General features: G+C 36.4%; 2 protein-coding genes across 4 annotated transcripts in view; one reads left to right on the forward strand and one right to left on the reverse strand.

Moving 5' to 3' along the window:
* The window catches only part of LOC110463103, a 21,223-nt gene extending 17,558 nt beyond the window's left edge, over positions 1-3,665 (reverse strand). For both annotated transcript variants that reach the window (XM_021517463.1, XM_021517454.1), the window contains exons 1-3: positions 3,439-3,665; positions 1,543-1,625; positions 978-1,074 (exon numbers count right to left, since the gene is read on the reverse strand). In XM_021517463.1, the coding sequence (XP_021373138.1) occupies positions 978-1,074; positions 1,543-1,625; positions 3,439-3,564 (306 nt within the window). In that variant the 5' untranslated portion in view covers positions 3,565-3,665. The remainder of the gene's footprint in view (positions 1-977; positions 1,075-1,542; positions 1,626-3,438) is intronic.
* A 140-nt stretch (positions 3,666-3,805) lies between these two features.
* LOC110463115 (ras guanyl-releasing protein 3-like) overlaps positions 3,806-24,155 on the forward strand; it is a 130,223-nt gene continuing 109,873 nt past the window's right edge. For both annotated transcript variants that reach the window (XM_021517482.1, XM_021517489.1), the window contains exon 1: positions 3,806-4,050. The gene's annotated coding sequence lies outside the window, so the exon portion shown is untranslated. The remainder of the gene's footprint in view (positions 4,051-24,155) is intronic.

The raw sequence follows: 24,155 nt of genomic DNA on the forward strand, positions 1-24,155 counted from the left end.
GTGTGTGTGTGTGTGGGTGTGTAAAAGATGAATTATATAGATACAGCTAGGTATGAGGCATATGAGTGTCAATATGTGTAGACAGCTGACCGCATACAAGTCTTATGTGTATGCATGTGTGTTTATATATTGTACATATTCATGTATGTACAATTAAATAGCTACTATCGAACATGTATACAGTGCAGTAACATGTATAAGTGTCCACAATGTAGATATATCAGTGCTCAAATGATCATGTACACATTGTGATATGTGTGTGTGTGTTGGTGAACAGTGATACATATACTATGCTAGGCTTGGAAGTTTGAATTATTATTCTTAGCGCATATCATCTAGGGGTAGGAGAATGAGGAAATGTTTTAATATATAAATATGCAGAATATGATGGTTGTATAAAAAGTTATCTCGTGCTAGCAAATATGCTCTGTAAGTTTGGGTGTGTGTGTGTGTTTCTTTTCATGATTATATGTATTATGAAAAAATCGTCGAAAAATAAACAATTACAAAAAAAAAAAATCGAATTGAACATTATTGTATTCTAAAATTTCACCTTCTACCCTAGGGCAGATATTTGTAAGAAATACAGAGTTTTTGCTTGAAAAAAATATATGATGCATTTTTTTAAAAATATCATATTAGATATTCATGTATAGTGTATTTAGATATCCACCATCAAATATATAAATGCAATAGGAAAGTTAGTCGGTGGAACCTGGATCTCAGATCAAAGGCCATCAAGTTGGTTCTACCATTACTCTCATTGACTTGCTTATCTGAAATTAACCAATGTTTCCTTTTTTGTTTTTCTGCTAGAACAGTATTATTTTAATATCACAGTAGGATCTTCAGTATCATCATTTTTAATTAATAAGCATTTAAATGTTTGATGCAGTGGTCAATCTTCAATTTATGTTATACTGATCATTGACAGGTCTCTAATGGTTGTTTCCATACCAATCCCAAACACCATATACCTGTAGCTCCTTTTGTCGACTGACAGCACCAGACTTCCGAAACAATCCTTCCTGCTCAATATTTTTTCTGATAAGAACTGCAGCATCAACCAGAAACCTTAAAAGACAGATATTTATCAAGATACCTAGTTGAATGCAAACTACAGCACCACTATAACAAGTAACAAATGTAGGTATACAATATATACAATATTTTTCTTCCTGGAAAAAATTGTTTCACTTATTTCACTTACATACTGCCTTTTTTTACTTTAAAATGTTAAAAACATTGACATTTTAGCTTCAATTTGATATTGGGCTTATATATAATATTACACATCATGGTGGTTGGGGTGTGGGGTTGTTACATGTTCAATCCTAGGCCTGTGGTTTGCAGTCAGTAATAAACTCTGGTAGATTTTGAGGAAGTACACAACCATTGTAGAATCTAGTACATGTGCGATACATAGAAAGACATCTTAAACACCTGATAGAAAAGTGTGCATGTGCATTATTACTGATTCATGTACTGTTCATCAAACACTACACACAACTAGACACCAGTACAGCCGTGGGAAAAATTTACCTCGGGACATAGCCGTAATCCTCTTCATGGATACAGGATACATGCGACAGAAAGTTCCCAAATATTTTGTCATCTTGTTTATCCTGAAAATATGAAATAATCACAAATTTTGCTGATGTCTACAGACTAGTGTATTTCATAGACATTAATATAACTTGATCGTAACCTGCTTAATATATATATATGTACCCCACAAACAAATGGTTCAGAGATCCTTCATCACAGGTTTATAAATGGTCCCCACATAATCTCCTGCATGAGAATAAGAGAAGACATAGGGCCCATTTTTTTATGGACTACTTTTCAATGTAACATTTTCATAGATAAAGATTTGCAGACCCTGCAGCAAATGTTAATGCAGGTTTGATTTGGTTTATATAACCATCTAAGTTCATTTAAAGACATGCCTCCATGTGTCATGCATGTATTTGTGCTTGAGTTGGTTTGTTGGTGTGTTTGTCTCCCTGTGGTAGCAGTCAAAATACAAATGTACCATGTACTCCTCAAACTATTGATCTGGACCGCACAAGTTCGAGTTAGCAAGGTTTTACAGTAAGTACTGTATAAACTCAAAAGATGAGTAATATAAATACATGTGTAGCAAAACTGGACTGGGTCAATCGTCGGCAACCAGGTAGCTCAATTGGTAGAGCGTCCGTCTAGAGTTCAGAGGGTCATGGGTTCGAACCCCTGTCTGGTCGTTGCAGTTCTCTTTCTCCTGTTTCAAAATTGACTTGCTAGCTATAGCCAACCAGTGTTTCAAGCACTGGGTGATGTTAAGCAAGGGGATATCCGAACCAAGTCGTAAATATTTGTGTCTTCGAGGGCAAAGACTTACATAAAGGTGGGAGGAACGTAGTGGAACTGAACTAGGTTGATTGTCAGTGGGCAAAGACTAAGATAAACGAGGGAGGAGTTTGAACCCCAGTCTGGATGTTGCATTTCACTTTTCCCTGTTACACAAGTAATGGATAGGATAGGAAAATATAAGATCTTAACTGTTACAATTTGGTACATTATCATTACTAGTGTTTTCACAAAGGTTTGAAATAGATGGTTGACTTGGAAGGAATAGTTGATTAAATGTGCAAATGACATATATACTGAATACATATTTAACCCATAAATAACCCATTCAAAGTTGTTGAATAACCAGCAGCCAGCTGTTAATGAGAACACTGGTGTGTAATGTCAATGTGACCAATACGTCATTACATGATTGTCATGTGCCGAAAAGGCATAAGTAAATCTCTGGTTTATAGTGATCATTGGATATTACTCTTCATCTGGTCCCTCCCCTCAACCAGCATAGTTGAATGAATACTGCCTCTGTTTCCCTACAACGTTGATGGGAGGGACCAGACGAATAGTAATATCCAGTGATCACTTTTAGCAAAGTGATAATCCATTGAAATTGTTGTGTGGGGAAAGGGGTGAATAGGTCCATCCAAATCCTTTTTTCATTAACAAACTCTGGCCTAACTGTCAAGGACCAGAGGAAACCCGGGCTAGGTCTAAAGGTTTGAAAAGCAACATTGCATGGAAGCCATACTGAATGGAGAGTGTCTGTTTTACGGAACCAGGTTTGTATACATTTAAATTGGCCTATATTACCATTAAACAGTAATTAATGTCAGCCATTGGACAGCTTCAGGGCATATTTTGCAAGGAATAAGGACATTTTGCGCACATACCGCGTGGTAAACAAACATAAACAAAGGGACTTCTAGCCGGGGGTGGGGGTGGCGTGTCCAACTTGGGGAGATCTAAATGGGCGGATGGGCTATCGATATCGTGAACGAACGTTGGATGACCATAACAAGAAAATACAGCACAATCTTCGATCAAAGAACGCAGCAGGTCTACGTTTTTGTAACAGTAGAATTAATTTCAAACCTGTGTTTTCGTGTTGAATTTTTTAGACTTCTTTCCTTTGGGGACTTTGATTCCCAGTTCCCTTAAATCTTGTCTTATAAGGGCACGAAGATTGTCCGTGTTATCAATAAATGTCAAATGCTTCATTTTAAAATCTCTGAAACAAAAGGAATAAAACCATCGAATGTGTATTTTCCATCTTCTTAGCTTCCGTCCATCGTGCTTATTGCCTCCATTTTCAACTTTAAATCTCGCACCTTATCGATTCTGATTGGTTGATGGTTTGACGTCATGATGAGAATCCCTTAATTACTTCTACCTCCCAAATAGGGGTCAGACCCGAGGATATTCCGAATCCGTTTGACAGTAAAGGGAAATAACTCACGTAGACTACTGAAGCAGAACTTGTTTAGCTCTGTGTCCACCCGGCCGTTTCAAAACAACACGCCAGACTATGTACACATGCACGATGGCATATTTATAAACCTGGGTTATCAGAGACTCCAACGAAATGTGCCGGCACGGACCTCCTCCCTAATGGTTTAATCGCATGTCAATCAAAGTGACCAAGGGTTGTGAGCAGACAAAATTCAGGTCATGGCTACTGTCTTGTGCAACATCCTAAATCAAAAGGTTTGTATCTTATTTTCCTGTCACTTTTCTGTGCCTTGTTACTCCGTGCATTTTTATATAAACGCCCCAACGAAGGCCAATGATTCAGCTAGAATTATGCGTCTCGCTTTATGTTTCTAATTAAGATGCAAACTTCTGGTAGTACATTTGCTTTCCAAAGCATCTCTTATTTACAGGAATGAGACTAAAAATAGATATGGATGCAATACTGTTAATTGAAATGAAATATTTATAATACATATAGGGTATGGGATACTAGGTAATTGGCAAAAGAGAGAGAGCGCGCTGTTATGTGATATGCAATTAGATGCATGCATGATAGCCGTTAATGATCTTATATTTTCTTATTAAACCAACATGATTGACATTTGTCCAAAATAAATATCTCTTCTTAATCATATACTGTCAAGCTTTGACTGTGCATCATTAATGAATCAAAGACAGAAATAGTTAATTATGCAGTAGGATCAGAAAAATGTACAGCAAGACTGGGGTTCAAACCTAGGACCCTCCAAAATCTAGATGGACGCTCTACCAATTAAGCCACCTGATGTCCGACTGTCACCCCAGTCCAATTAACTGCTTAGTTCCTCCCCCTTTTTAAAAAAAATCTTTGCCCTCTCAGACAACTCTATTTACAACTAAGGTTTGGGTATCCCCTTACCAAGCATTCACCCAGTATTTGAAACAATGGTCGGTCTCAGGCACCTTATGTAGCAGGAGCGGAAAAATGCAAGGCCAGACCGGGGTTCGAACCTTGGACCCTCACAATATAGTCGAACACTCTAGATCTACCAATCCATCTACCTGGTCACCGATGATCGACCAAGTCCATTTCCGCTACAGTTATATAGAGGTAACCCAACAAGCGATGGTAGGTTATCATCATTATCTTACTTGCGAAAGTTTATTTTCACCCTCAAATTGTATGTACACAAGGTTTACAAAATGTCTTTTACATTTAAAAATGAACTTATGAGAGTAAGATAAACATGATTATTAACTATCATGAGATTTTGGACCATTTTCTCCCACAAACTTCTGATATTATATCTAGAAAACCACATGTTTCTCTTCGGAATACATTATTCCTGTTTCCAATTTGGGAAACAATTACCAAAAACTATGACGTCACTATATGGAGGGTAATGCACAAAGCATGTTAATCTGGCGTCTTTAATAGAAGATTGACCAAAGAAGTAATGTTCCAATGCAAGGTGTAACCATTATTGGGTAACCAAAAATGGTTACCAACTCCTAGCAGGTTTATCCAATCTGTCAGGAATGTGGAAACCTATAATGGTTGTTGGAGAAATATAAATATAATAATATTCTGTTAATTTGCATTAAGAAGACATTACATTTTGTGGATTTACCTCATTTTCTATATAATTTACTTACACGTGACATGTATGTATCAAGTCGTGTCCTGTATCTAGGTGTGTCCTGTTTCTGTACTCTGATATTTTGCACACGACCGTGCAAATTACACTGCAAGCTCATTAATGTCATCAGTCTTTGGAAAGCAAACTTTCTTTTGACGTCTGCTAGGAGCTCTAAGGAAATAAGGTGAGAACAAGTTAGTTCACACAATCTTACTCAAATGCCAGAAGAAAATTTGCTTTTTTTCGCCTTTTTATAATTTATTAGATAAGAAATATACTTGGAAAAAGTAAATTTTTAATGGGATTTTTATATGCAACAACTCCTCTTTATATGTTGCAATTTAATATTTGTTGTTGTTAAGTTTCTCTTTTATGTCTAGTAAAATGTAAATATTATACAAAAAAACACATTTTTAGGATATTTTTTTTCCATCTCCATATTTTTGAACACATGGAATCATTTAAGAAAATGACTGAGTTCTTATTGTATAGTTGTTATTGTAGAAAAAAGGAAGTGATTGGAAACTGACTGTCTAGGGGAACATAAAAGACTGAAAGTTGACAAACAGCGTCAAGTATATATTACTGTTTCATTTAATTGCTCTAGTTTGTCATTTGCCAATTTTGCCTAAGGGCTCAGTTACATGCTCTGTATAGCTAAGTTTCAAGAAACTTTGTCGTCATAAATGTCACTAAACAGTAAGTACATATATATGGTATTTGTCAACATTTTTTTCATAGTACAAATTATATTGACACAATGGATAAGGATTAAACAGGTAAATGAAAGCATGCAAATAGATAAAGAAAATATCAATTATTTTGAGAAAACATACCAATATCATGCATGCAACTTATTCTGTAAGAAACTCATTTATACATTTAAATCACAACTACTTCATGTACATCTAAAATTACAAAAAACCTTGCCTAACATTATTAACTTGTCTAAACATCAAGGTCAGTGTTCTGTGTATCACAGACATGTGGTGTGTTGAATTAGCAGTCATGTAATGTCTGTCTGATGTGACATACCTTTTTATCTAAACTATTTGAGTGGAATGTAAGACGTACCTATTTGACATTCCTATAGAGGGCTTAGTTACCTGTATATGGCATCCAGTAAGCTGATTTGCTTATGTCCAGAGACAGGTATTTACATAGATTTGTTTGGGAGAGCAACAAAATTAGGGAAGGGCTTAATTGCAGACATCCACCCTGTTCCAAGGATATTTGCCCAAGTGGAGATGGGGCTTATTTGCTGTCAAATACGGTAATCTACAGTTGGGGGCTTGCTAAAGCAAATAATGTAATACATTAAATGCTTCAGTTTAATTAAGAATAAATTTTGTGTTCTAATTTAGGATACATGAACATGTAAGTAAGGTCTTTTTAAAACAATTTTAAAATGAAATAAATCAAATGACAGATCTGTTAGTAAATCCTGCATGTGCCTTTTGGTTTAGACTTGACTTGATGCACTATAGATCAATAGATATGATGTTTGTAGTAGAGGCCGGCTTCACTTTACATTGACATATGCATTTCATTAAACAGTTTATCACTGAAAAACCTGAACTTAGTTAAGGTAGAGAGTCCCACCATTTTTCTACTGATTGTATACAGGCCCTATAAAATTATTTTCCATTTAAAGGAACTGATGGGCAGAGGGCTTTTTTTTAGGAAGTTACAATATTTAAAACTACCTCCCTGAGTTAAATTGCAGAAAAGTATTAAAATAATAAATATCAAGACCAGTGGCAAAGTGATGAAGCTCTCTGCTTTAAATTTAAAAGCTCCATGGGTCAAATCCTCATAGTGGATCCAAGATATTTTTGTAAAAAAGGAAATTTTGATTATGATTCTTTGTATTACATTTACTCTTTTCTATAGCTATAATAAATGGGTAAGCAACTCCTAGTCAGAAAACTACAGGACTAATTAGAACTCTTATTCAATGGAGATACTTAGAGTGTTGAAACACTCCACTTTAATTTATTGATTACACATTTGGAAGGTACAAAATAAATATATATGCTTTAATGAAGCTTAAGGGTGTTGTGAAATATTAGGTATATTGTACTACTGATTTGAAGATTTTGTAAGGGAGATAACACAAGTTACCACTGTTGTTACTTGTAAAGTAGTATACACACACATCCTTATACATCACTAGTGCTCAGCAGTAGGCTACAGAACTGACCACAGACACAAGGATTGATGTAACAGTGAAAGCATTAATACCAGACACATGTTTTTCAAGGCCAGATCACAGATCCATAAATCATCGATCCCATTGTGGTTTTTTTCAGTCATAACCACAATCTTTTTTATAAATGTTTGTTGAATTTAATCAATTTATTCCAGTGTCATTAAACAATAATTGCTGTTTCACTGCAAAACCAAAATGTTTTACTGTATACAGTTTATTGATGTAAGTTTCACTGTAACTTAGATTTTTGATTTGTGTGCAGTTTTCCTACAACCTCAAATTTTATTTACCTGTCAACAGATGTTCTCTTTGTATTTGTGCAAGAGAAATTTCAAAATTTAGAATAATCAAGTCTTATATTTGAAATTATAAAGCTGTTGCTCCACTTAAAAAAGTCTTGATGAATAGCTACTATAATTGTTTATTGATTGGGGGTGAACATCTGTAGTCTGTACAAATAATGCCTGTAGCTTTGTTGTCCTGTTCTGAAGTTAAATGCGATTGTTTGAATAGGATCTTTATATTGTTTGTGGAATAGCTAATGTCTCGATAATCGGCATGCTTCTTTATCAGTTACCTCTGTGGTGATAAGAACAGGAAGTTCGGAGTATAAATGAAATTGATACAATTTGATTGGCTGATAACTTTCCAGTAAGCATCCAATAAGACAACACAATCATAAAAAAACCTCACGGCATGGGATGTGTATAGTTGTCTTTATACAACATGTCAGACTCTACGACAAAAAGATCTTCCACCAGTTCCCAGCACGTACACCTGTCTCCCCCCATACAAGTTGTCTGCAGCTTAGGTCTTTGCATTTAGTTGAAGGTAAAACTTTTAGTGTATAGTTTTGGGTTCTTAGCATACAATACTGTTATATATTATAAATAAAATATATAAATATACAACATTTGATATAGCACCCTATCTAGCTAACATAAGCCACTCTAAAGCGCTTTTCAGTACATAGATATACACTTTTATACAGTCAATACAATTAGCATATATATTAATCAATACAATATTGAGGAATTCGCAGGAGCTGCCTTATCAGGCGCTAACTACTAGTCCAATGCCATCTGGGGATCGAACCCCGGCCGCCTGTTTGGAAGGCCGGAGTGTTAACCACACGACTTATCCGCCTGATTATATCGGCATTTAAACATTTACTTCTCAGTTTATACATGCTTTAAAACAAGAAAGATTGCATTCTAAATTGCTGAATCTGTTGAAATATTGTGATAGGTTATCAGTGATGGGTTACGAGATGACGAGTTAAGGTTATAAGTGATGAGCTATGTATGAGATGAAGAGTTAAGGTTATAAGTGATGAGCTATGTATGAGATGAAGAGTTAAGGTTATAAGTGATGAGCTATGAGATGAAGAGTTAAGGTTATAAGTGATGAGCTATGTATGAGATGAAGAGTTAAGGTTATAAGTGATGAGCTATGAGATGAAGAGTTAAGGTTATAAGTGATGAGCTATGTATGAGATGAAGAGTTAAGGTTATAAGTGATGAGCTATGAGATGAAGAGTTAAGGTTATAAGTGATGAGCTATGAGATGAAGAGTTAAGGTTATAAGTGATGAGCTATGAGATGAGTGATGAGCTATGAGATGAAGAGTTAATGTTATAAGTGATGAGCTATGAAATGAAGAGTTAAGGTTATAAGTGATGAGCTATGAGATGAGTGATGAGCTATGAGATGAAGAGTTAAGGTTATAAGTGATGAGCTATGAGATGCAGAGTTACTGTATTTGTGACTTATGTAGGATCTGTGTTGTACATAAACTGCTATGGAGTACCAGTTGTACATGTTGTTTTCATCGCTTTGCAGTTGATTTTTATTTGTATCTGAAAATTGTATTTGAAAAGAAATGAAATTACCATATTTACAATATATTGTGCCTTCCAAAGAAATCATATGGAAAGTTTTTCAATAATTGACTACAAATTAGTGTGACATGACAACTTGTTTACATAGCTAGGTAAAAAACCCTAAATGCGATGTTGCCATTTTACTGTTACACCAATATGAGGTCAATGACTGTTTTATTAGCTCACCTGGCCTGAAGGGACTTGTGAGCTTATGCCATACTGCGGCGTCCGGCGTCCGTCATCCTGCGTCTGTAGTCCATCGTCTGTCCGTCAATTTTTTCTTTTGATTGACTTCTTCTGAAGAAATGTAGTACCTAGGGTCATGATATTTGGCCAGTAGGTACCTGGGATTGAGTGCTATAAAGTTTCCTCATTAAAATGACCTTTGCCTACTTTCAAGGTCACAGCGGTCAAATATGTGAAAAAATTCAAACAACAATATCCTAAGAACCATTTGAACTAGAGTCATGATACTAGGGTATGTTATGTAGACCAGCAGTGCAAATATTTTTCTCAATCACAGTAATGAGGTCAAAGGTCAACTTTAAAAGCTAGTAGGGGGTCAAATGTCAACTTTGGTTAAAAGCTTTAACAATCTTCTTTTTAAGTTCCATAAGGCCCATGGTCATGATATTTGCCCAGTAGGTACCTGGGATGTAGTGCTATAAAGTTTCCACATTAAAATGACCTTGACCTACTTTCAAGGTCACTGGGGTCAAATTTGTTTAAAACTTCAAACAACAATATCCTAAGAACCATTTGGACTCAAGTCATGATCCTTGGTTATGTTATGTAGACCAGCAGTGCAAATCTTTTTCTCTATAACAGTAATGAGGTCAAAGTCAACTTTAAGTGCAAGTCGGGGTCAAAGGTCAACATGGGTCAAAGAATTTAACAATCTTCTTCTCAAATTCCATAAGGCTCAGGGTCATGATATTTGGCCAGTAGGTACCTGGGATGAAGTGCGATAAACTCTCCTCATTAAAATAACCTTGACCTACTTTCAAGGTCACAGGGGTCAAATATGTTAAAAACTTCAAACAACAATATCCTAAGAACCATTTGGACTAGAGTGATGATACTTGGGTATGTTATGTAGATCAGCTGTGTGAATTGTTTTCTTATTACAGTAATGAGGTCAAAGGTCAACTTTACGTGCAAGTCGGGAGTCAAAGGTCAATATGGGTTAAAAACTTTAAAATTAAATTAAAATCCCAAGTTTCAAACAAAAATATCTTCAGAACCGTTTAAGAGATGTTAGAATGTCTTGTGTTCTAGTTACCAAATTTGGTCTTAAGTTACCTATATGTCAGTTGCATGTAACAAAAGAAACAGATGAGAGATACAGGCCCTCTGGGCCTCTTGTTATACTGAAGTAATGCATTTTTTATGATGTTAACATACAAAACCAAAGAACTGTGGTCATGAAATTAAGAAAAAAAATTGCAGGTTTCAGAAACTGTCATTGAGTAATATACAGATGTTGTTTTCGTTAAAAGTTCATCTTGCAATTGCGTTCTGATTTGTTTGAGCAGGCAGTATGACATTTTTTAAAGGGATAAGGGAGGTGCTAATTTTTAAAGGAGGGATTTGGTTTGGTTTAATTTTGTTTAACGTCCTATTAACAGGTAAGGTCATTTAAGGACATGCCTCCATGTGCGTAGTGTATGCATGCTTGCGTGTGTGTATGCAGGAGACAGGGTATGTTGGTGTAAAAGTATTTTTAGATATCACATGATCTATTGTAAGCACGTTATGAAAAATGTCGTGTAGTGGGGTCTAACAACACCAACATATTCAGTGTATTTTTTAATGCTCTTTCTTTTAAATGAAATTTTGCCAATATTTTACCATATGGCATTGTGTAAATGGATGTCTGCAAAGTCAGGACTGAAAGTTAAGATTTCGATCAGACTAATATCATGTTGTACAAAAGGCACCGCCTGGAATGTATTCTCAAAGAGTATACTCATTATGTTAAACGTGGTAAGTTGATTCACCTGTAACCTCATGTAGCTGAACACTTTCACACAGGTCAGATAACAGCCGGTGCCTCTCACATCGTTTAATGGTTTCTATTTAAAACACATAATACCATCAAGTGATGCCATACTTTTACAAGTACATATACTTCAATTAGTTTTATATTCCTCATCCACTAAACATGGGCTAGACATCTGTCCTGTTGTTAGGTATCCCTCACCCACTAACCAGGGGCTAGACATCTGTCCTGTTGTTAGGTATCTCTCACCCACTAAACAGGGGCTATACATCTGTCCTGTTTTTAGGTATCCCTCACCCACTAAAGAGGGACTATACATCTGTCCTGTTGTTAGGTATCCCTCAGCCACTAAACAGGGGCTATACATCTGTCCTGTTGTTGGGTATCTCTCACCCACTAAACAGGGGCTATACATCTGTCCTGTTGTTGGGTATCTCTCACCCACTAAACAGGGGCTATACATCTGTCATGTTGTTAGGGATCCCTCACCCACTAAACAGGGGCTAGACATCTGTCCTGTTTTTAGGTATCCCTCACCCACTAAAGAGGGACTATACATCTGTCCTGTTGTTAGGTATCCCTCACCCATTAAACAGGGGCTATACATCTGTCCTGTTGTTAGGGATCCCTCACCCACGAAACAGGGGCTATACATCTGTCCTGTTGTTAGGGATCCCTCACCCACGAAACAGGGGCTATACATCTGTCCTGTTGTTAGGGATCCCTCACCCACTAAACAGGGGCTAGACATCTGTCCTGTTTTTAGGTATCCCTCACCCACTAAAGAGGGACTATACATCTGTCCTGTTGTTAGGTATCCATCACCCACTAAACAGGGGCTATACATCTGTCCTGTTTTTAGGTATCCCTCACCCACTAAAGAGGGACTATACATCTGTCCTGTTGTTAGGTATCCCTCAACCACTCAACAGGGGATAGACATCTGTCCTGTTGTTAGGTATCCCTCACCAACTAAACAGGGGCTAGACATCTGTCCTGTTGTTAGGTATCTCTCACCCACTAAACAGGGACTATACATCTGTCCTGTTGTTAGGTATCCATCACCCACTAAACAGGGGCTATACATCTGTCCTGTCTGCAAAGTCAGGACTGAAAGTTAAGATTTCGATCAGACTAATATCATGTTGTACAAAAGGCACCGCCTGGAATGTATTCTCAAAGAGTATACTCATTATGTTAAACGTGGTAAGTTGATTCACCTGCAACCTCATGTAGCTGAACACTTTCACACAGGTCAGATAACAGCCGGTGCCTCTCACATCGTTTAATGGTTTCTATTTAAAACACATAATACCATCAAGTGATGCCATACTTTTACAAGTACATATACTTCAATTAGTTTTATATTCCTCATCCACTAAACATGGGCTAGACATCTGTCCTGTTGTTAGGTATCCCTCACCAACTAAACAGGGGCTAGACATCTGTCCTGTTGTTAAGTATCCCTCACCCACTAAACAGGGACTATACATCTGTCCTGTTGTTAGGAATCCCTCACCCACTAAACAGGGGCTAGACATCTGTCCTGTTGTAAGGTATCCCTCACCCACTAGACAGGGACTATACATCTGTCCTGTTGTTAGGTATCCATCACCCACTAAACAGGGGCTATACATCTGTCCTGTTGTAAGGTATCCCTCACCCACTAGACAGGGACTATACATCTGTCCTGTTGTTAGGTATCCATCACCCACTAAACAGGGGCTATACATCTGTCCTGTTTTTAGGTATCCCTCACCCACTAAAGAGGGACTATACATCTGTCCTGTTGTTAGGTATCCATCACCCACTAAACAGGGGCTATACATCTGTCCTGTCTGCAAAGTCAGGACTGAAAGTTAAGATTTCGATCAGACTAATATCATGTTGTACAAAAGGCACCGCCTGGAATGTATTCTCAAAGAGTATACTCATTATGTTAAACGTGGTAAGTTGATTCACCTGCAACCTCATGTAGCTGAACACTTTCACACAGGTCAGATAACAGCCGGTGCCTCTCACATCGTTTAATGGTTTCTATTCAAAACACATAATACCATCAAGTGATGCCATACTTTTACAAGTACATATACTTCAATTAGTTTTATATTCCTCATCCACTAAACATGGGCTAGACATCTGTCCTGTTGTTAGGTATCCCTCTCCCACTTAACAGGGTCTATACATCTGTCCTGTTGTTAGGTATCCCTCAGCCACTAAACAGGGGCTATACATCTGTCCTGTTGTAAGGTATCCCTCACCCACTAAACAGGGGCTATACATCTGTCCTGTTGTTAGGTATAATATATGTTAGCTGGGTATATAGAAGGTTTGGGTCGGTTTGATTTATAAGTACACAGCACTTTTTTTATATTCTTGGTTAAATAGTCTATCATGTAACACTGTTTAAGTTATAATAGATACATGTATTTATGTATAAATTATGATCCAAACAGTTCCATTTATCTAGGGTGTTGGATAGCTAATTTTTACATCAATATTGTGATAGATATGCTACAATATTGAGCAATGTTTATTTGTTTATTGATGGTTGCATTTGTGAATAAGTTTCTATACAATTTCCTATAATCTTTCCTTACATAAATGACCTGGATCCTCTTTTAATTGATAGAGGTGATAATGTTAAATAATACAAACAACATTGTTGAAAGAACCATAAATTGTAGAGTGATGATACTTGTAGACGTTGTGTATACCAGCAGTGAGAATGTTTAGCCAACCATTATTAGATGGTGGGCTATTCAGATCACCTTTTCAAATTGTCTTGAATCGTCATTGTTCCTTGGGATCTGTGAAATAATTATTGCATAGTGGAAGAGTGTTGCTCCTCCGTGGATGGAAATTAAGGCTATTAAATCTTTAAATGCCTACCTCTCCAGAACAGTTTACAATGTGTTAGCCAAATTTTCTAAGAAGAATCCTTGGGACCTGGTTATCAATGTTATATAAGTGAAGGGTGTTGTTTACTGGTTGGTAAGAGGCAGAGCCTTAAAATGGGGAACATTTACATTGATACTTTTAATGTTTATAGTTCTCCATGATTGCTTAGATATTGCCATGCAGTGAGTGTACCCAAAACAGAACTTGTGGAAAAACGCCCGATTAATATACCACACAAAAAAGGATTTTATGTATACAACTTTCGCTTGATGTTACTTTGATGTCAATTTAACTGTAAATAAGATTAATTCTTGGCTTTTGATTATGGTGACACAGATAGTTTACATGTAAGGATAATAACATAAACAAAACTTTCGTAATATAAATGCCGTGCAGCACTCTTTATTTGCATACTATTTTTAGAAGTCAATTTTGTTAAAACTAATGCTGGTTTGGAGACGAAATTTAATAAAAACCTCCTCTGACTCTAAATTATTTTAACCATTTATGACAGTTTCACCTGTTCAAAGGCCTACCTGATAGAATTTGGTGTTCTATTCATAGAACCCTGTGCTGGAGAAACAAACTTGCAGAAAGGAAATGTGGATGGTTTCTATTTATGAACAAACATTAATGGAATTGATACTATGGCATAAAATACATTGATCTTTAACTTAAAATTGTCCGTTTTTAAGAACACTGACTGTAAGGTGAGCAGTATTAATAGACGCCCACTGGGCCTCATGTTCAGTTAAAAAACATTGGTAAGCATGTTGAGAACTAACAAGGATAATCATTTTCGCAACTATCACTTAAAATGATCTGGAATTCTGGTTTTTAATCTAAATTTCAATGAGTAGGGTGGAGTTTCATTTTATATGTGTGACATTTGCTTTTAAAAAAAATATATTGAACTTCAGATTTAGTGGTTGAATAGCTTCCTGAATATTAAAGTAGGCCAAGGAGGTGTTTTACCAACTGTTAGCACATGTTCATGGGTTTATGATCTTCCACGCTTTTGATTATTTAGGAATATCTTTATAGATATGTACCTTGTCTAGTCCTAATACACAAAATATGTACGAGTTTTTCTGTCGTTCTCAAACATTCTGCCAGCTAGGGTTCTCGTGAAGAAACACAGAATTAATCAATTTTAAATGCTGTAATAAGAATATTTCATGCATAAAAGATTCAACAGTTGCTGTTCAAATTTGGTTTGGCATGTAAATATAACTGAAGATAATAAGCCATTCCCCCAAAATGTGGTACTCCCAGTTTCTGTTTGGGGCTGCAGGCCCGAGGGGCTGCCTGCTGGCAGGCACAGCAGGGGGTCTGCTGCTCAAGTCCTGTGTTACAATTTTGATGTTTTAAAAATTAGCAAAAAACCTTGTTAATGAGGGAGAAAATAGTTTCAGGGTGAATCATATATAGACTTAATTCCCTGTAATTTTTGGATGGAAAAGACTCTAGAGGAATGTACACATATATATTTCACAAATGTTTTATAGGGTTTCTGTTTAAAGTTTGTCTAAGAGGTTAGTGGTTTAAAGATTTATTTAGTACAAATAATGATACAATTTGTCTGCCAAATATTTGTAGACACATCTTAAGTTTTTTGTGTACATGAGTGCAAAAGTAAATCCTCACCAGATTATCTCCACATATAGAAATGTCAGCAGTTATACAGTCAACAAACTACATCATTTATTGTTGATTATGACACACAATGGATAATTGAAAGACAAACATGAGTCTGTATAGGTTTACAAAGTGTGCTAAAGACTGGGAGAGCCATTAATGCATTGTGGTAGTAAGGTTAAGATCACGCTGTCCTCATGTGAAATCATGTGTTACTAAACCTAGTTAATTACAATCTTTATTAAGAATGGCGCCCACCTGAAAACTATAACCATCCATTGAAGCTGCTCCTATGTTTTGATTTTCAAATGTTAGTTTGACATAGCACGTCAATATGCCTCGCTAATTAGTTCAATTGACAACATGGAGTAGCACCTACGGAGCGTTGCTCAGCTTATTCAGGCACGCACACAACGTCAAGAGACAGACAGCCTTTATCCCATTAAGACAGTTGCTTAAATAGAATATCTTGAATTGTCCTGTAAACAGCATTTACGTCAAACTCTGCAACGATGACGACTTTGTAAACCTTACGTACATTCCCAGTAATAATTTTTGAAATTATTAAACTGGAAATTGTGTTGTCCTCTAAACTATTTTAAGTTTGTTATACTGTGTTTGTCTTCAATATTTGTCCATGATTTGCAAGTTTTGTTTATGAAACAACAAGAAATGTGTTAGACTACCAATTAAGCGAAGACTAGTAAACCTGCACCCTTTATTTATTCATTTATGTGCACATTGCGATGATCATCTGCTTGCCTAATGTATAAAAGTGATTGTAAGCCTTTGTTTTTGTTTCACAGTTATAACTAATACTATTATCCATATGTTGTAAAGCGCTTTAGAGTAATTTTACAAATTGTATAGGGCGCTATATAATGTTGTATATTATTATTATTATTATTATTATTATATATAGAAAGTGGTTGTGTATGGCACCTATGAAAACCAAGGAGTGCAGCATTTCTACGTACCAATTAGTACCCTGATCTCTGTGTCATCTCTATGTCTCCCTGTGCTGTGACTCTGATCTCATTACAGCATTTCTACGTACCAAGTAGTACCCTGATCTCTGTGTCATCTCTATGTCTCCCTGTGCTGTGACTCTGATCTCATTACAGCATTTCTATGTACCAATTAGTACATTGATCTCTGTGTCATCTCTATGTCTCTCTGTGTTGTGACTCTGATCTCATTACAGCATTTCTACGTACCAAATAATACCCTGATCTCTGTGTCATCTCTATGTCTCCCTGTGTTGTGACTCTGATCTCATTACAGCATTTCTACGTACCAAGTAGTACCCTGATCTCTGTGTCATCTCTATGTCTCCCTGTGCTGTGACTCTGATCTCATTACAGCATTTCTACGTACCAAATAATATCCTGATCTCTGTGTCATCTCTATGTCTCCCTGTGCTGTGACTCTGATCTCATTACAGCATTTTTACGTACCAAGTAGTACCCTGATCTCTGTGTCATCTCTATGTCTCCCTGGGCTGTGACTCTGATCTCATTACAGCATTTGTACGTACCAAGTAGTACCCTGATCTCTGTGTCATCTCTATGTCTCCCTGGGCTGTGACTCTGATCTCATTACAGCATTTTTACGTACCAAGTAGTACCCTGATCTCTGTGTCATCTCTATGTCTCCCTGTGCTGTGACTCTGAGCTCATTACAGCATTTCTACGTACCAAGTAATACCCTGATCTCTGTGTCATCTCTATGTCTCCCTGTGTTGTGACTCTGATCTCATTACAGCATTTCTGCGTACCAAGTAGTATCAAATATATTTCTGTTTACATTGTGCTTTGATAATACACAACTTTTGATCTAAGCAAGAAGTAGATATGCCTGTATATATATTCATGGGGGAAATTTATGAGATGTGTGTTCAGAAGAAGAAACAAGATGGCACTGACAGTCATTATAGAGATTTTGCTTTAGAAATTATCTTAAAGAAATCTTAAACTGAACCTGAACATGTTGCTATATCAATATGACGATAGGGGCCAAATCACCGCGGGTTACGATTATGCTAATTAGTAGAAGGACAGGTGAAAATCGTACAACTAACACATCAATATCTCAGTATTGGGTTAACCGATTTTAATGCGGTTTTCAACATTTTTGTCTTTGGATCATATAGAATAATAATATATTCATTTTTATTTTCGTTCAGGGTACACTATAAAGAATCCTGATTTGTGGGTATGTATCAGATCCTGTAGGTAACACACCACAAAATAAACCAATCAGATCTGTTGGGGACTACATCAATTCCAGTTCAAAATTGTGCAGGTTTTGGTTGTGATGGTGTATACTGACCTGTGTTATAATGCCACTTATATCTGACCATTCATTTGAGTTTTAATTTGTAAAAAGGAACATACCGGTAATGACTGATGATATTTTGATGAAAATCAGAAATAGAAGATATCAATACTTCACCATGGAATCATTAAACCAAAGTTCAATTGAACTTATTTCAAGAATAAGATGTGCTTAATACGTTAATGGCCATTGTGGTAAATTTGTTGTAAAATCAGTGTTTACTGTATTATACCCAACAAAGTTAGGTAGGGAGGTATTCTGGAAAACTGGAATCAGGTTGTTCATCCCTCCGTCCATCTGTCTGTAGACACAATCTTGTCACACAACTCCTAGGTCATACAGTTTAATCAGCCGAATCATGAAACTTCGCTGAATGTAGGCTCAGTCAGCACACATTGAAGTTTGGTACTGCTATTAATATTTGATCTGATCATTGTTATGGGAGTTATGCCCATTACCTTGTAGTTTGAATACATTGTTCGCGCTACTTACCTCCTATGACAGTTGACACTGATTTGAATGATATTTGGTACAAAAAGCACTTGAATTGAGAGGATGTGAATAATTAATGTAAATTGGAGTTACTGCCCCGTTTATGAAATTATGCCCTTTTGTTTAAAAATAATGTTTGCACTACTCCTTCCAGAGTACCACACTGATTTAAATGATACTTGGTACACAGAACCCTTCTAGCGTACCACAGTGATTTAAATGATACTTTGTACACAGAACCCTTCTAGCGTACCACAGTGATTTAAATGATACTTGGTACACAGAACCCTTCCAGAGTACTGCACTGATTTAAATGATACTAGGTACACTGAACCCTTCCAGAGTACCACACTGATTTAAATGATACTTGGTACACAGAACCCTCCCAGAGTACTGTGCTGATTTAATTGATACTAGGAACACAGAACCCTTCCAAAGTACCACACTGATTTAACTGATACTTGGTACACAGAACCCTTCCAAAGTGCCACACTGATTTAAATGATACTTGGTACACAGAACCCTTCCATAGTACTGCACTGATTTAAATGATACTAGGTACATTGAACCCTTCCAGAGTACCACACTGATTTCAATGATACTAGGTACACAGAACCCTTCCAGCGTACCACACTGATTTAAATGATACTAGGGACACAGAACCCTTCCAGAGTACCACACTGATTTAATTGATACTAGGTACACAGAACCCTTCCAGCGTACCACACTGATTTAAATGATACTAGGTACACAGATCCCTTCCAGAGTACCACACTGATTTAAATGATACTTGGTACACAGAACCCTTCTAGAGTACCACAGTGATTTAAATGATACTTGGTACACAGAACCCTTCCAGAGTACTGTGCTGATTTAATTGATACTAGGTACACAGAACCCTTCCAAAGTACCACACTGATTTAACTGATACTTGGTACACAGAACCCTTCCATCATACGAATGTCAATATGCTACATGAATTGGAGTAACCTCCCCTATATATAGAGTTATGCCCCTTTGTTTTAAAAAGTCATTCACACTACTCTCCTTAATATACAGCACTAAATTCAATGATACTTGCTTCACTGAATCCTTATATCAAGGTGATGTGAATACAGGATATAAATTGGAGTTAGTTACCTCCCTTAAATGTGTATACCAAATGTGTATTGTATAACATTATATAAATATCAGAATCTATTAAAAAGGTTCTATTGCATATTACTTTGCAAAGAGCTTCATTTAATTATATCATGAATATTAACGAGGCAAGATTTCAAAAACGACCCTTAATTATCTCATGAATATTAATTAGGATTGATTTTAACTATGTTACTACATTATAAAGAAGGTTTACAACTAGGTACACCAAATAATAAGTATATAATTGATTTACTCTACAAATTAACACATCATACAATTGGAACAGTTAGACGGCAAACTCTCCTAGAGCTTATCACAGATTACCAGCTTATAATTATATACAACATATATATATAGATAGATGCTACTACACATATTTTAGTGTGTATTGTATTAGAGCTATCTGTCTTACATTCATCACTTCAGCAAACACAATACTCAAACTCACCCCATCTCAACGTTACGACACAATGTAAATTAGTACAGTGTGACTGTATTGTCATCTGAATAGATTTTGTATATGTGGGGAAAAAAAGAATTATGAAGGCAAGGTGGAACAAAAAATGACATGGCAAATGTAATTATCATGTACTTTACACATATAGAAATAAAGACATATGTGACCGACACATGTTGTGTGACACATATGCTGGACTATAAATGACCTCACCACCTTCTTTGCGTAACCTGTAACGCAGCGTTAGAGGTGTGCAACTTACTTCTTTGCTCATGCAGTATAAAAACTGAAATTCCATGATTCTAAATTCTCAATTTTCGGCACTGGCTACTAGCACTAAAATAAACATAGGTAGGATAGAGCCAGACAATGTCTAAAATTATATGGGTGGTTGGTTGGTTGGGTGGTTGGTTTATCCACAGATATGGTCAACAGATCTGATGTCTAGGGGTGGTCCCCAAAGCACTCTTATGAAAGTTATATAAAAGTGATTATTAGCTCACCTGGCTCGAAGGGCCAAGTGAGCTTATGCCATGGTGCAGCGTCCGTCGTCCGGCCATCCGGCCGTCCAGTGTCCGGCGTCCGTGTCAATATTTTACTTTAAACAACTTCTTCTTAATAACTAAAAGGCCTAGAGTGATGATATTTGACCAGAAGCAAACTAGGATGAAGGGCTACCAAGTTTGTTCAAATAAATTACCTTTATTTATTTTCAAGGTCACAGGGGTCAAATATGTTAAAAACTTTTAACAACTTCTTCTGAATAACCAAAATGCCCAGAGGGATGATTTTTTGCAAGTAGCATGCTTGGATGAAGGGCTACCAAGTTTGTTCAAATGAATGACCTTCGTCCATTTTCAAGGTCACAGGGGTCAATTATCTTAAAAAATCTTTATACAACTTCTGAATAACTGATAGGCCTAGGGTTAAGATATTTGTCCAGTAGCATGCTGTGAAGAAGGGCTACCAAGTTTGTTCAAATGAATGACCTTTACTTATTTTCAAGGTCACATGGGGTCAAATATGTGTACAACCTTTAAACAAGTTCTTCTCAATAACCAAAAGGTCTAGGGTTATGATATTTGGCCAGTAGCAATGCTGTGATGAAGGGCTACCAAGTTTGTTCAAATGAATGACCTTGACTTATATTCAAGGTCACAGGGGTCAAATATGTTAAAAACCTTTAAACAACTTCTTCTAAATTAGGTTAAGGCCAAGGGTGATGATATATGGTCATTAACAGGCTGGGATGAAGGGCTACCAATTTTGTCAAAATGAATGACCTTCGCCCATATTCAAGGTCACAGTGGTCAATATATGTTTAACTCTTTAAATGACTTGTTCTGTATAACCAAAAGGTCCAGGGTAATGATATTTTGCCAAAAGAATGCTGGGTTGGAAGACTTTAAACTCTGTTCAACCTAATGTCCTTGTTCGACATTCAAGGTCACAGGCGTCATATGTTTAAATCTTTTAATCGGTTCTTATGAATCAAACACTGATATTCTGCCTGTAGCTGTATTTTAGTCCACTTTTAAGATTACAAGTGTGAGATTAATACCAGGTGAGCGATTCAGGCCCATTGGGCCTCTTGTTATAAATTAAAAGTTAGGGCTTCATGTTGAGAGGCCTGCTGGTTCATCTGAGGGAAGCTGGAGACTGACCATTAATATGAAATTTGATCAGTGGAAGAATGACCACAAGATGGGGACTGCTGATTGGTGGACTACAGATCCTGCTGGGATCAGTGGGGAGGACTGCCTAACCAAGTATTGAAACATATACTGGAGAGGTTCGGAATGATAAATTATAATAATGAGATACAGCTGGTAAAGGCATGCATGGATCCCTAGTCATTGAACTCATACACAAGAAAATATTATTATCCAAATTAATTATCTTCAAATTGTTTAAGTTGGAATTACTCTTGGATGTTAACAAGATGATATAAATGTATATACATGTATATATCAGACACATATTTCTCCCACCCTTCACATGTGTGTCTCCTGTTTTAGCCGGGAGAGATCAGCTTGTCACCCCCTAGTGGGAGATAGCCTCGTGCCGATTAGCACGTGTTCAATTGTGATGTCATTAAAATCGTCACCGGTGTAATTCAAATTGTGACCATCATCTAAAGTGATTGACGATATGCATACCCCACATGTGTTTTGTTTACAAACATGACAGATTATTGTCGGTGGAGTTGTGACTGAGATAATAGGGTGAGAGAAAAATAATCATCCCCTACCTTTAGGGTGTAACAGAAATCTCCTACCCTCTGGGTGATTTTTGTTGGTTGTCTAACCCTTGGCAGAGCCTCGGGTAAGACAACCAAAAAACATCACCCCTCGGGTTGGAGATTTCTCTGTCACACCCTCAAGGTAGGGGAAGATTCTATTAGTCTAGCTACCAAATAAATGTTGACAGCTTGTTAAAGAGTGTAAGATACTGTTATGCTGTTGGCATACATAACCTGCAACTTTGTTCATTTGATATCCAAATAAGTGTTCATGGTTCTCCAAACATGTCTTGTAAAAAACGTACAGAAAGCTTGTACACATAGCACAGGCTGTATCAATAAGCTGCCACATGGAGACCAATGTTTTTCAATATTCTAGTATCTGAAGAACGTCTCATCATTGACCTAAGTTTGGACTTCTTGTTTAAGAGTTCTGGTACAATTAGTAAGGTAGTATATATTTCCTTATGGCTGGGTGTGCTGAAAGGGAAGTAACTCACTCATGATTCAAGCATAAGGTGTAAAGTTAAGTCTGTACTTATTCAGTTTATGCGCACCGTTGTTTGAAGTTAAATTTCTGTCCAAATTTTGTTGAAGATGATCGTATATTTTTTATGATAATTAAGAATGAACTGAAGAGCTATTGAGATGAGTGAAGTGGCGACATTGACAGTTGGAGGGCTCATTATGTAATTATAAATTCATTCAGTGTGAAATTTCACAATATCAAATACAAATAGCTAGTACCAATCAAATCTGATATCTGTCTCTTCTAATGTTAAAAGTAAGAAATATCGGAATTATATTTACGATCTTCACATTAATATTTTTTTTATTTTCAGTTCACTGAGAAAATTAATTAAATTAATCACCAGTCATAGTGTATTATCATGCATAAATAATTTTCATGGCTAGATTTATTCTTTAATTTATTCCTGAAATCACTCGTGCAAAACTACCAACAAAAAAAAGTTGGACAGCAACAATATTCTATATTGGTCTTATTTTATATGACAATATTTAGATAATTAACACTATGATGTGTGGTTTTAATTAACCTTGATAAACATCCAAGGGCTGAGCTAATAATAGACAGGCTGAAATAGCAAAACAATGTGAAAACATTAAAACTCATATGAAGTAAAGCAGAAGTTACAGGATTTGACTGTTGTCACTACTGTGACTGTAGTACTGGTGTTATTACCAGAGTAATTAAGGTAAAGCAGAAGTTACAGGATTTGACTGTTGTCACTACTGTGATTGGAGTACTGGTGTTATTACCAGAGTAATTAAGGTAAAGCCGAAGTTACAGGATTTGACTGTTGTCACTACTGTGACTGTAGTACTGGTGTTATTACCAGAGTTATTAAGGTAAAGCAGAAGTTACAGGATTTGACTGTTGTCACTACTGTGA

This window comes from Mizuhopecten yessoensis, unplaced genomic scaffold (assembly GCF_002113885.1).
Source record: "Mizuhopecten yessoensis strain PY_sf001 unplaced genomic scaffold, ASM211388v2 scaffold1485, whole genome shotgun sequence".
In the NCBI taxonomy this organism is placed as follows: domain Eukaryota; kingdom Metazoa; phylum Mollusca; class Bivalvia; order Pectinida; family Pectinidae; genus Mizuhopecten; species Mizuhopecten yessoensis.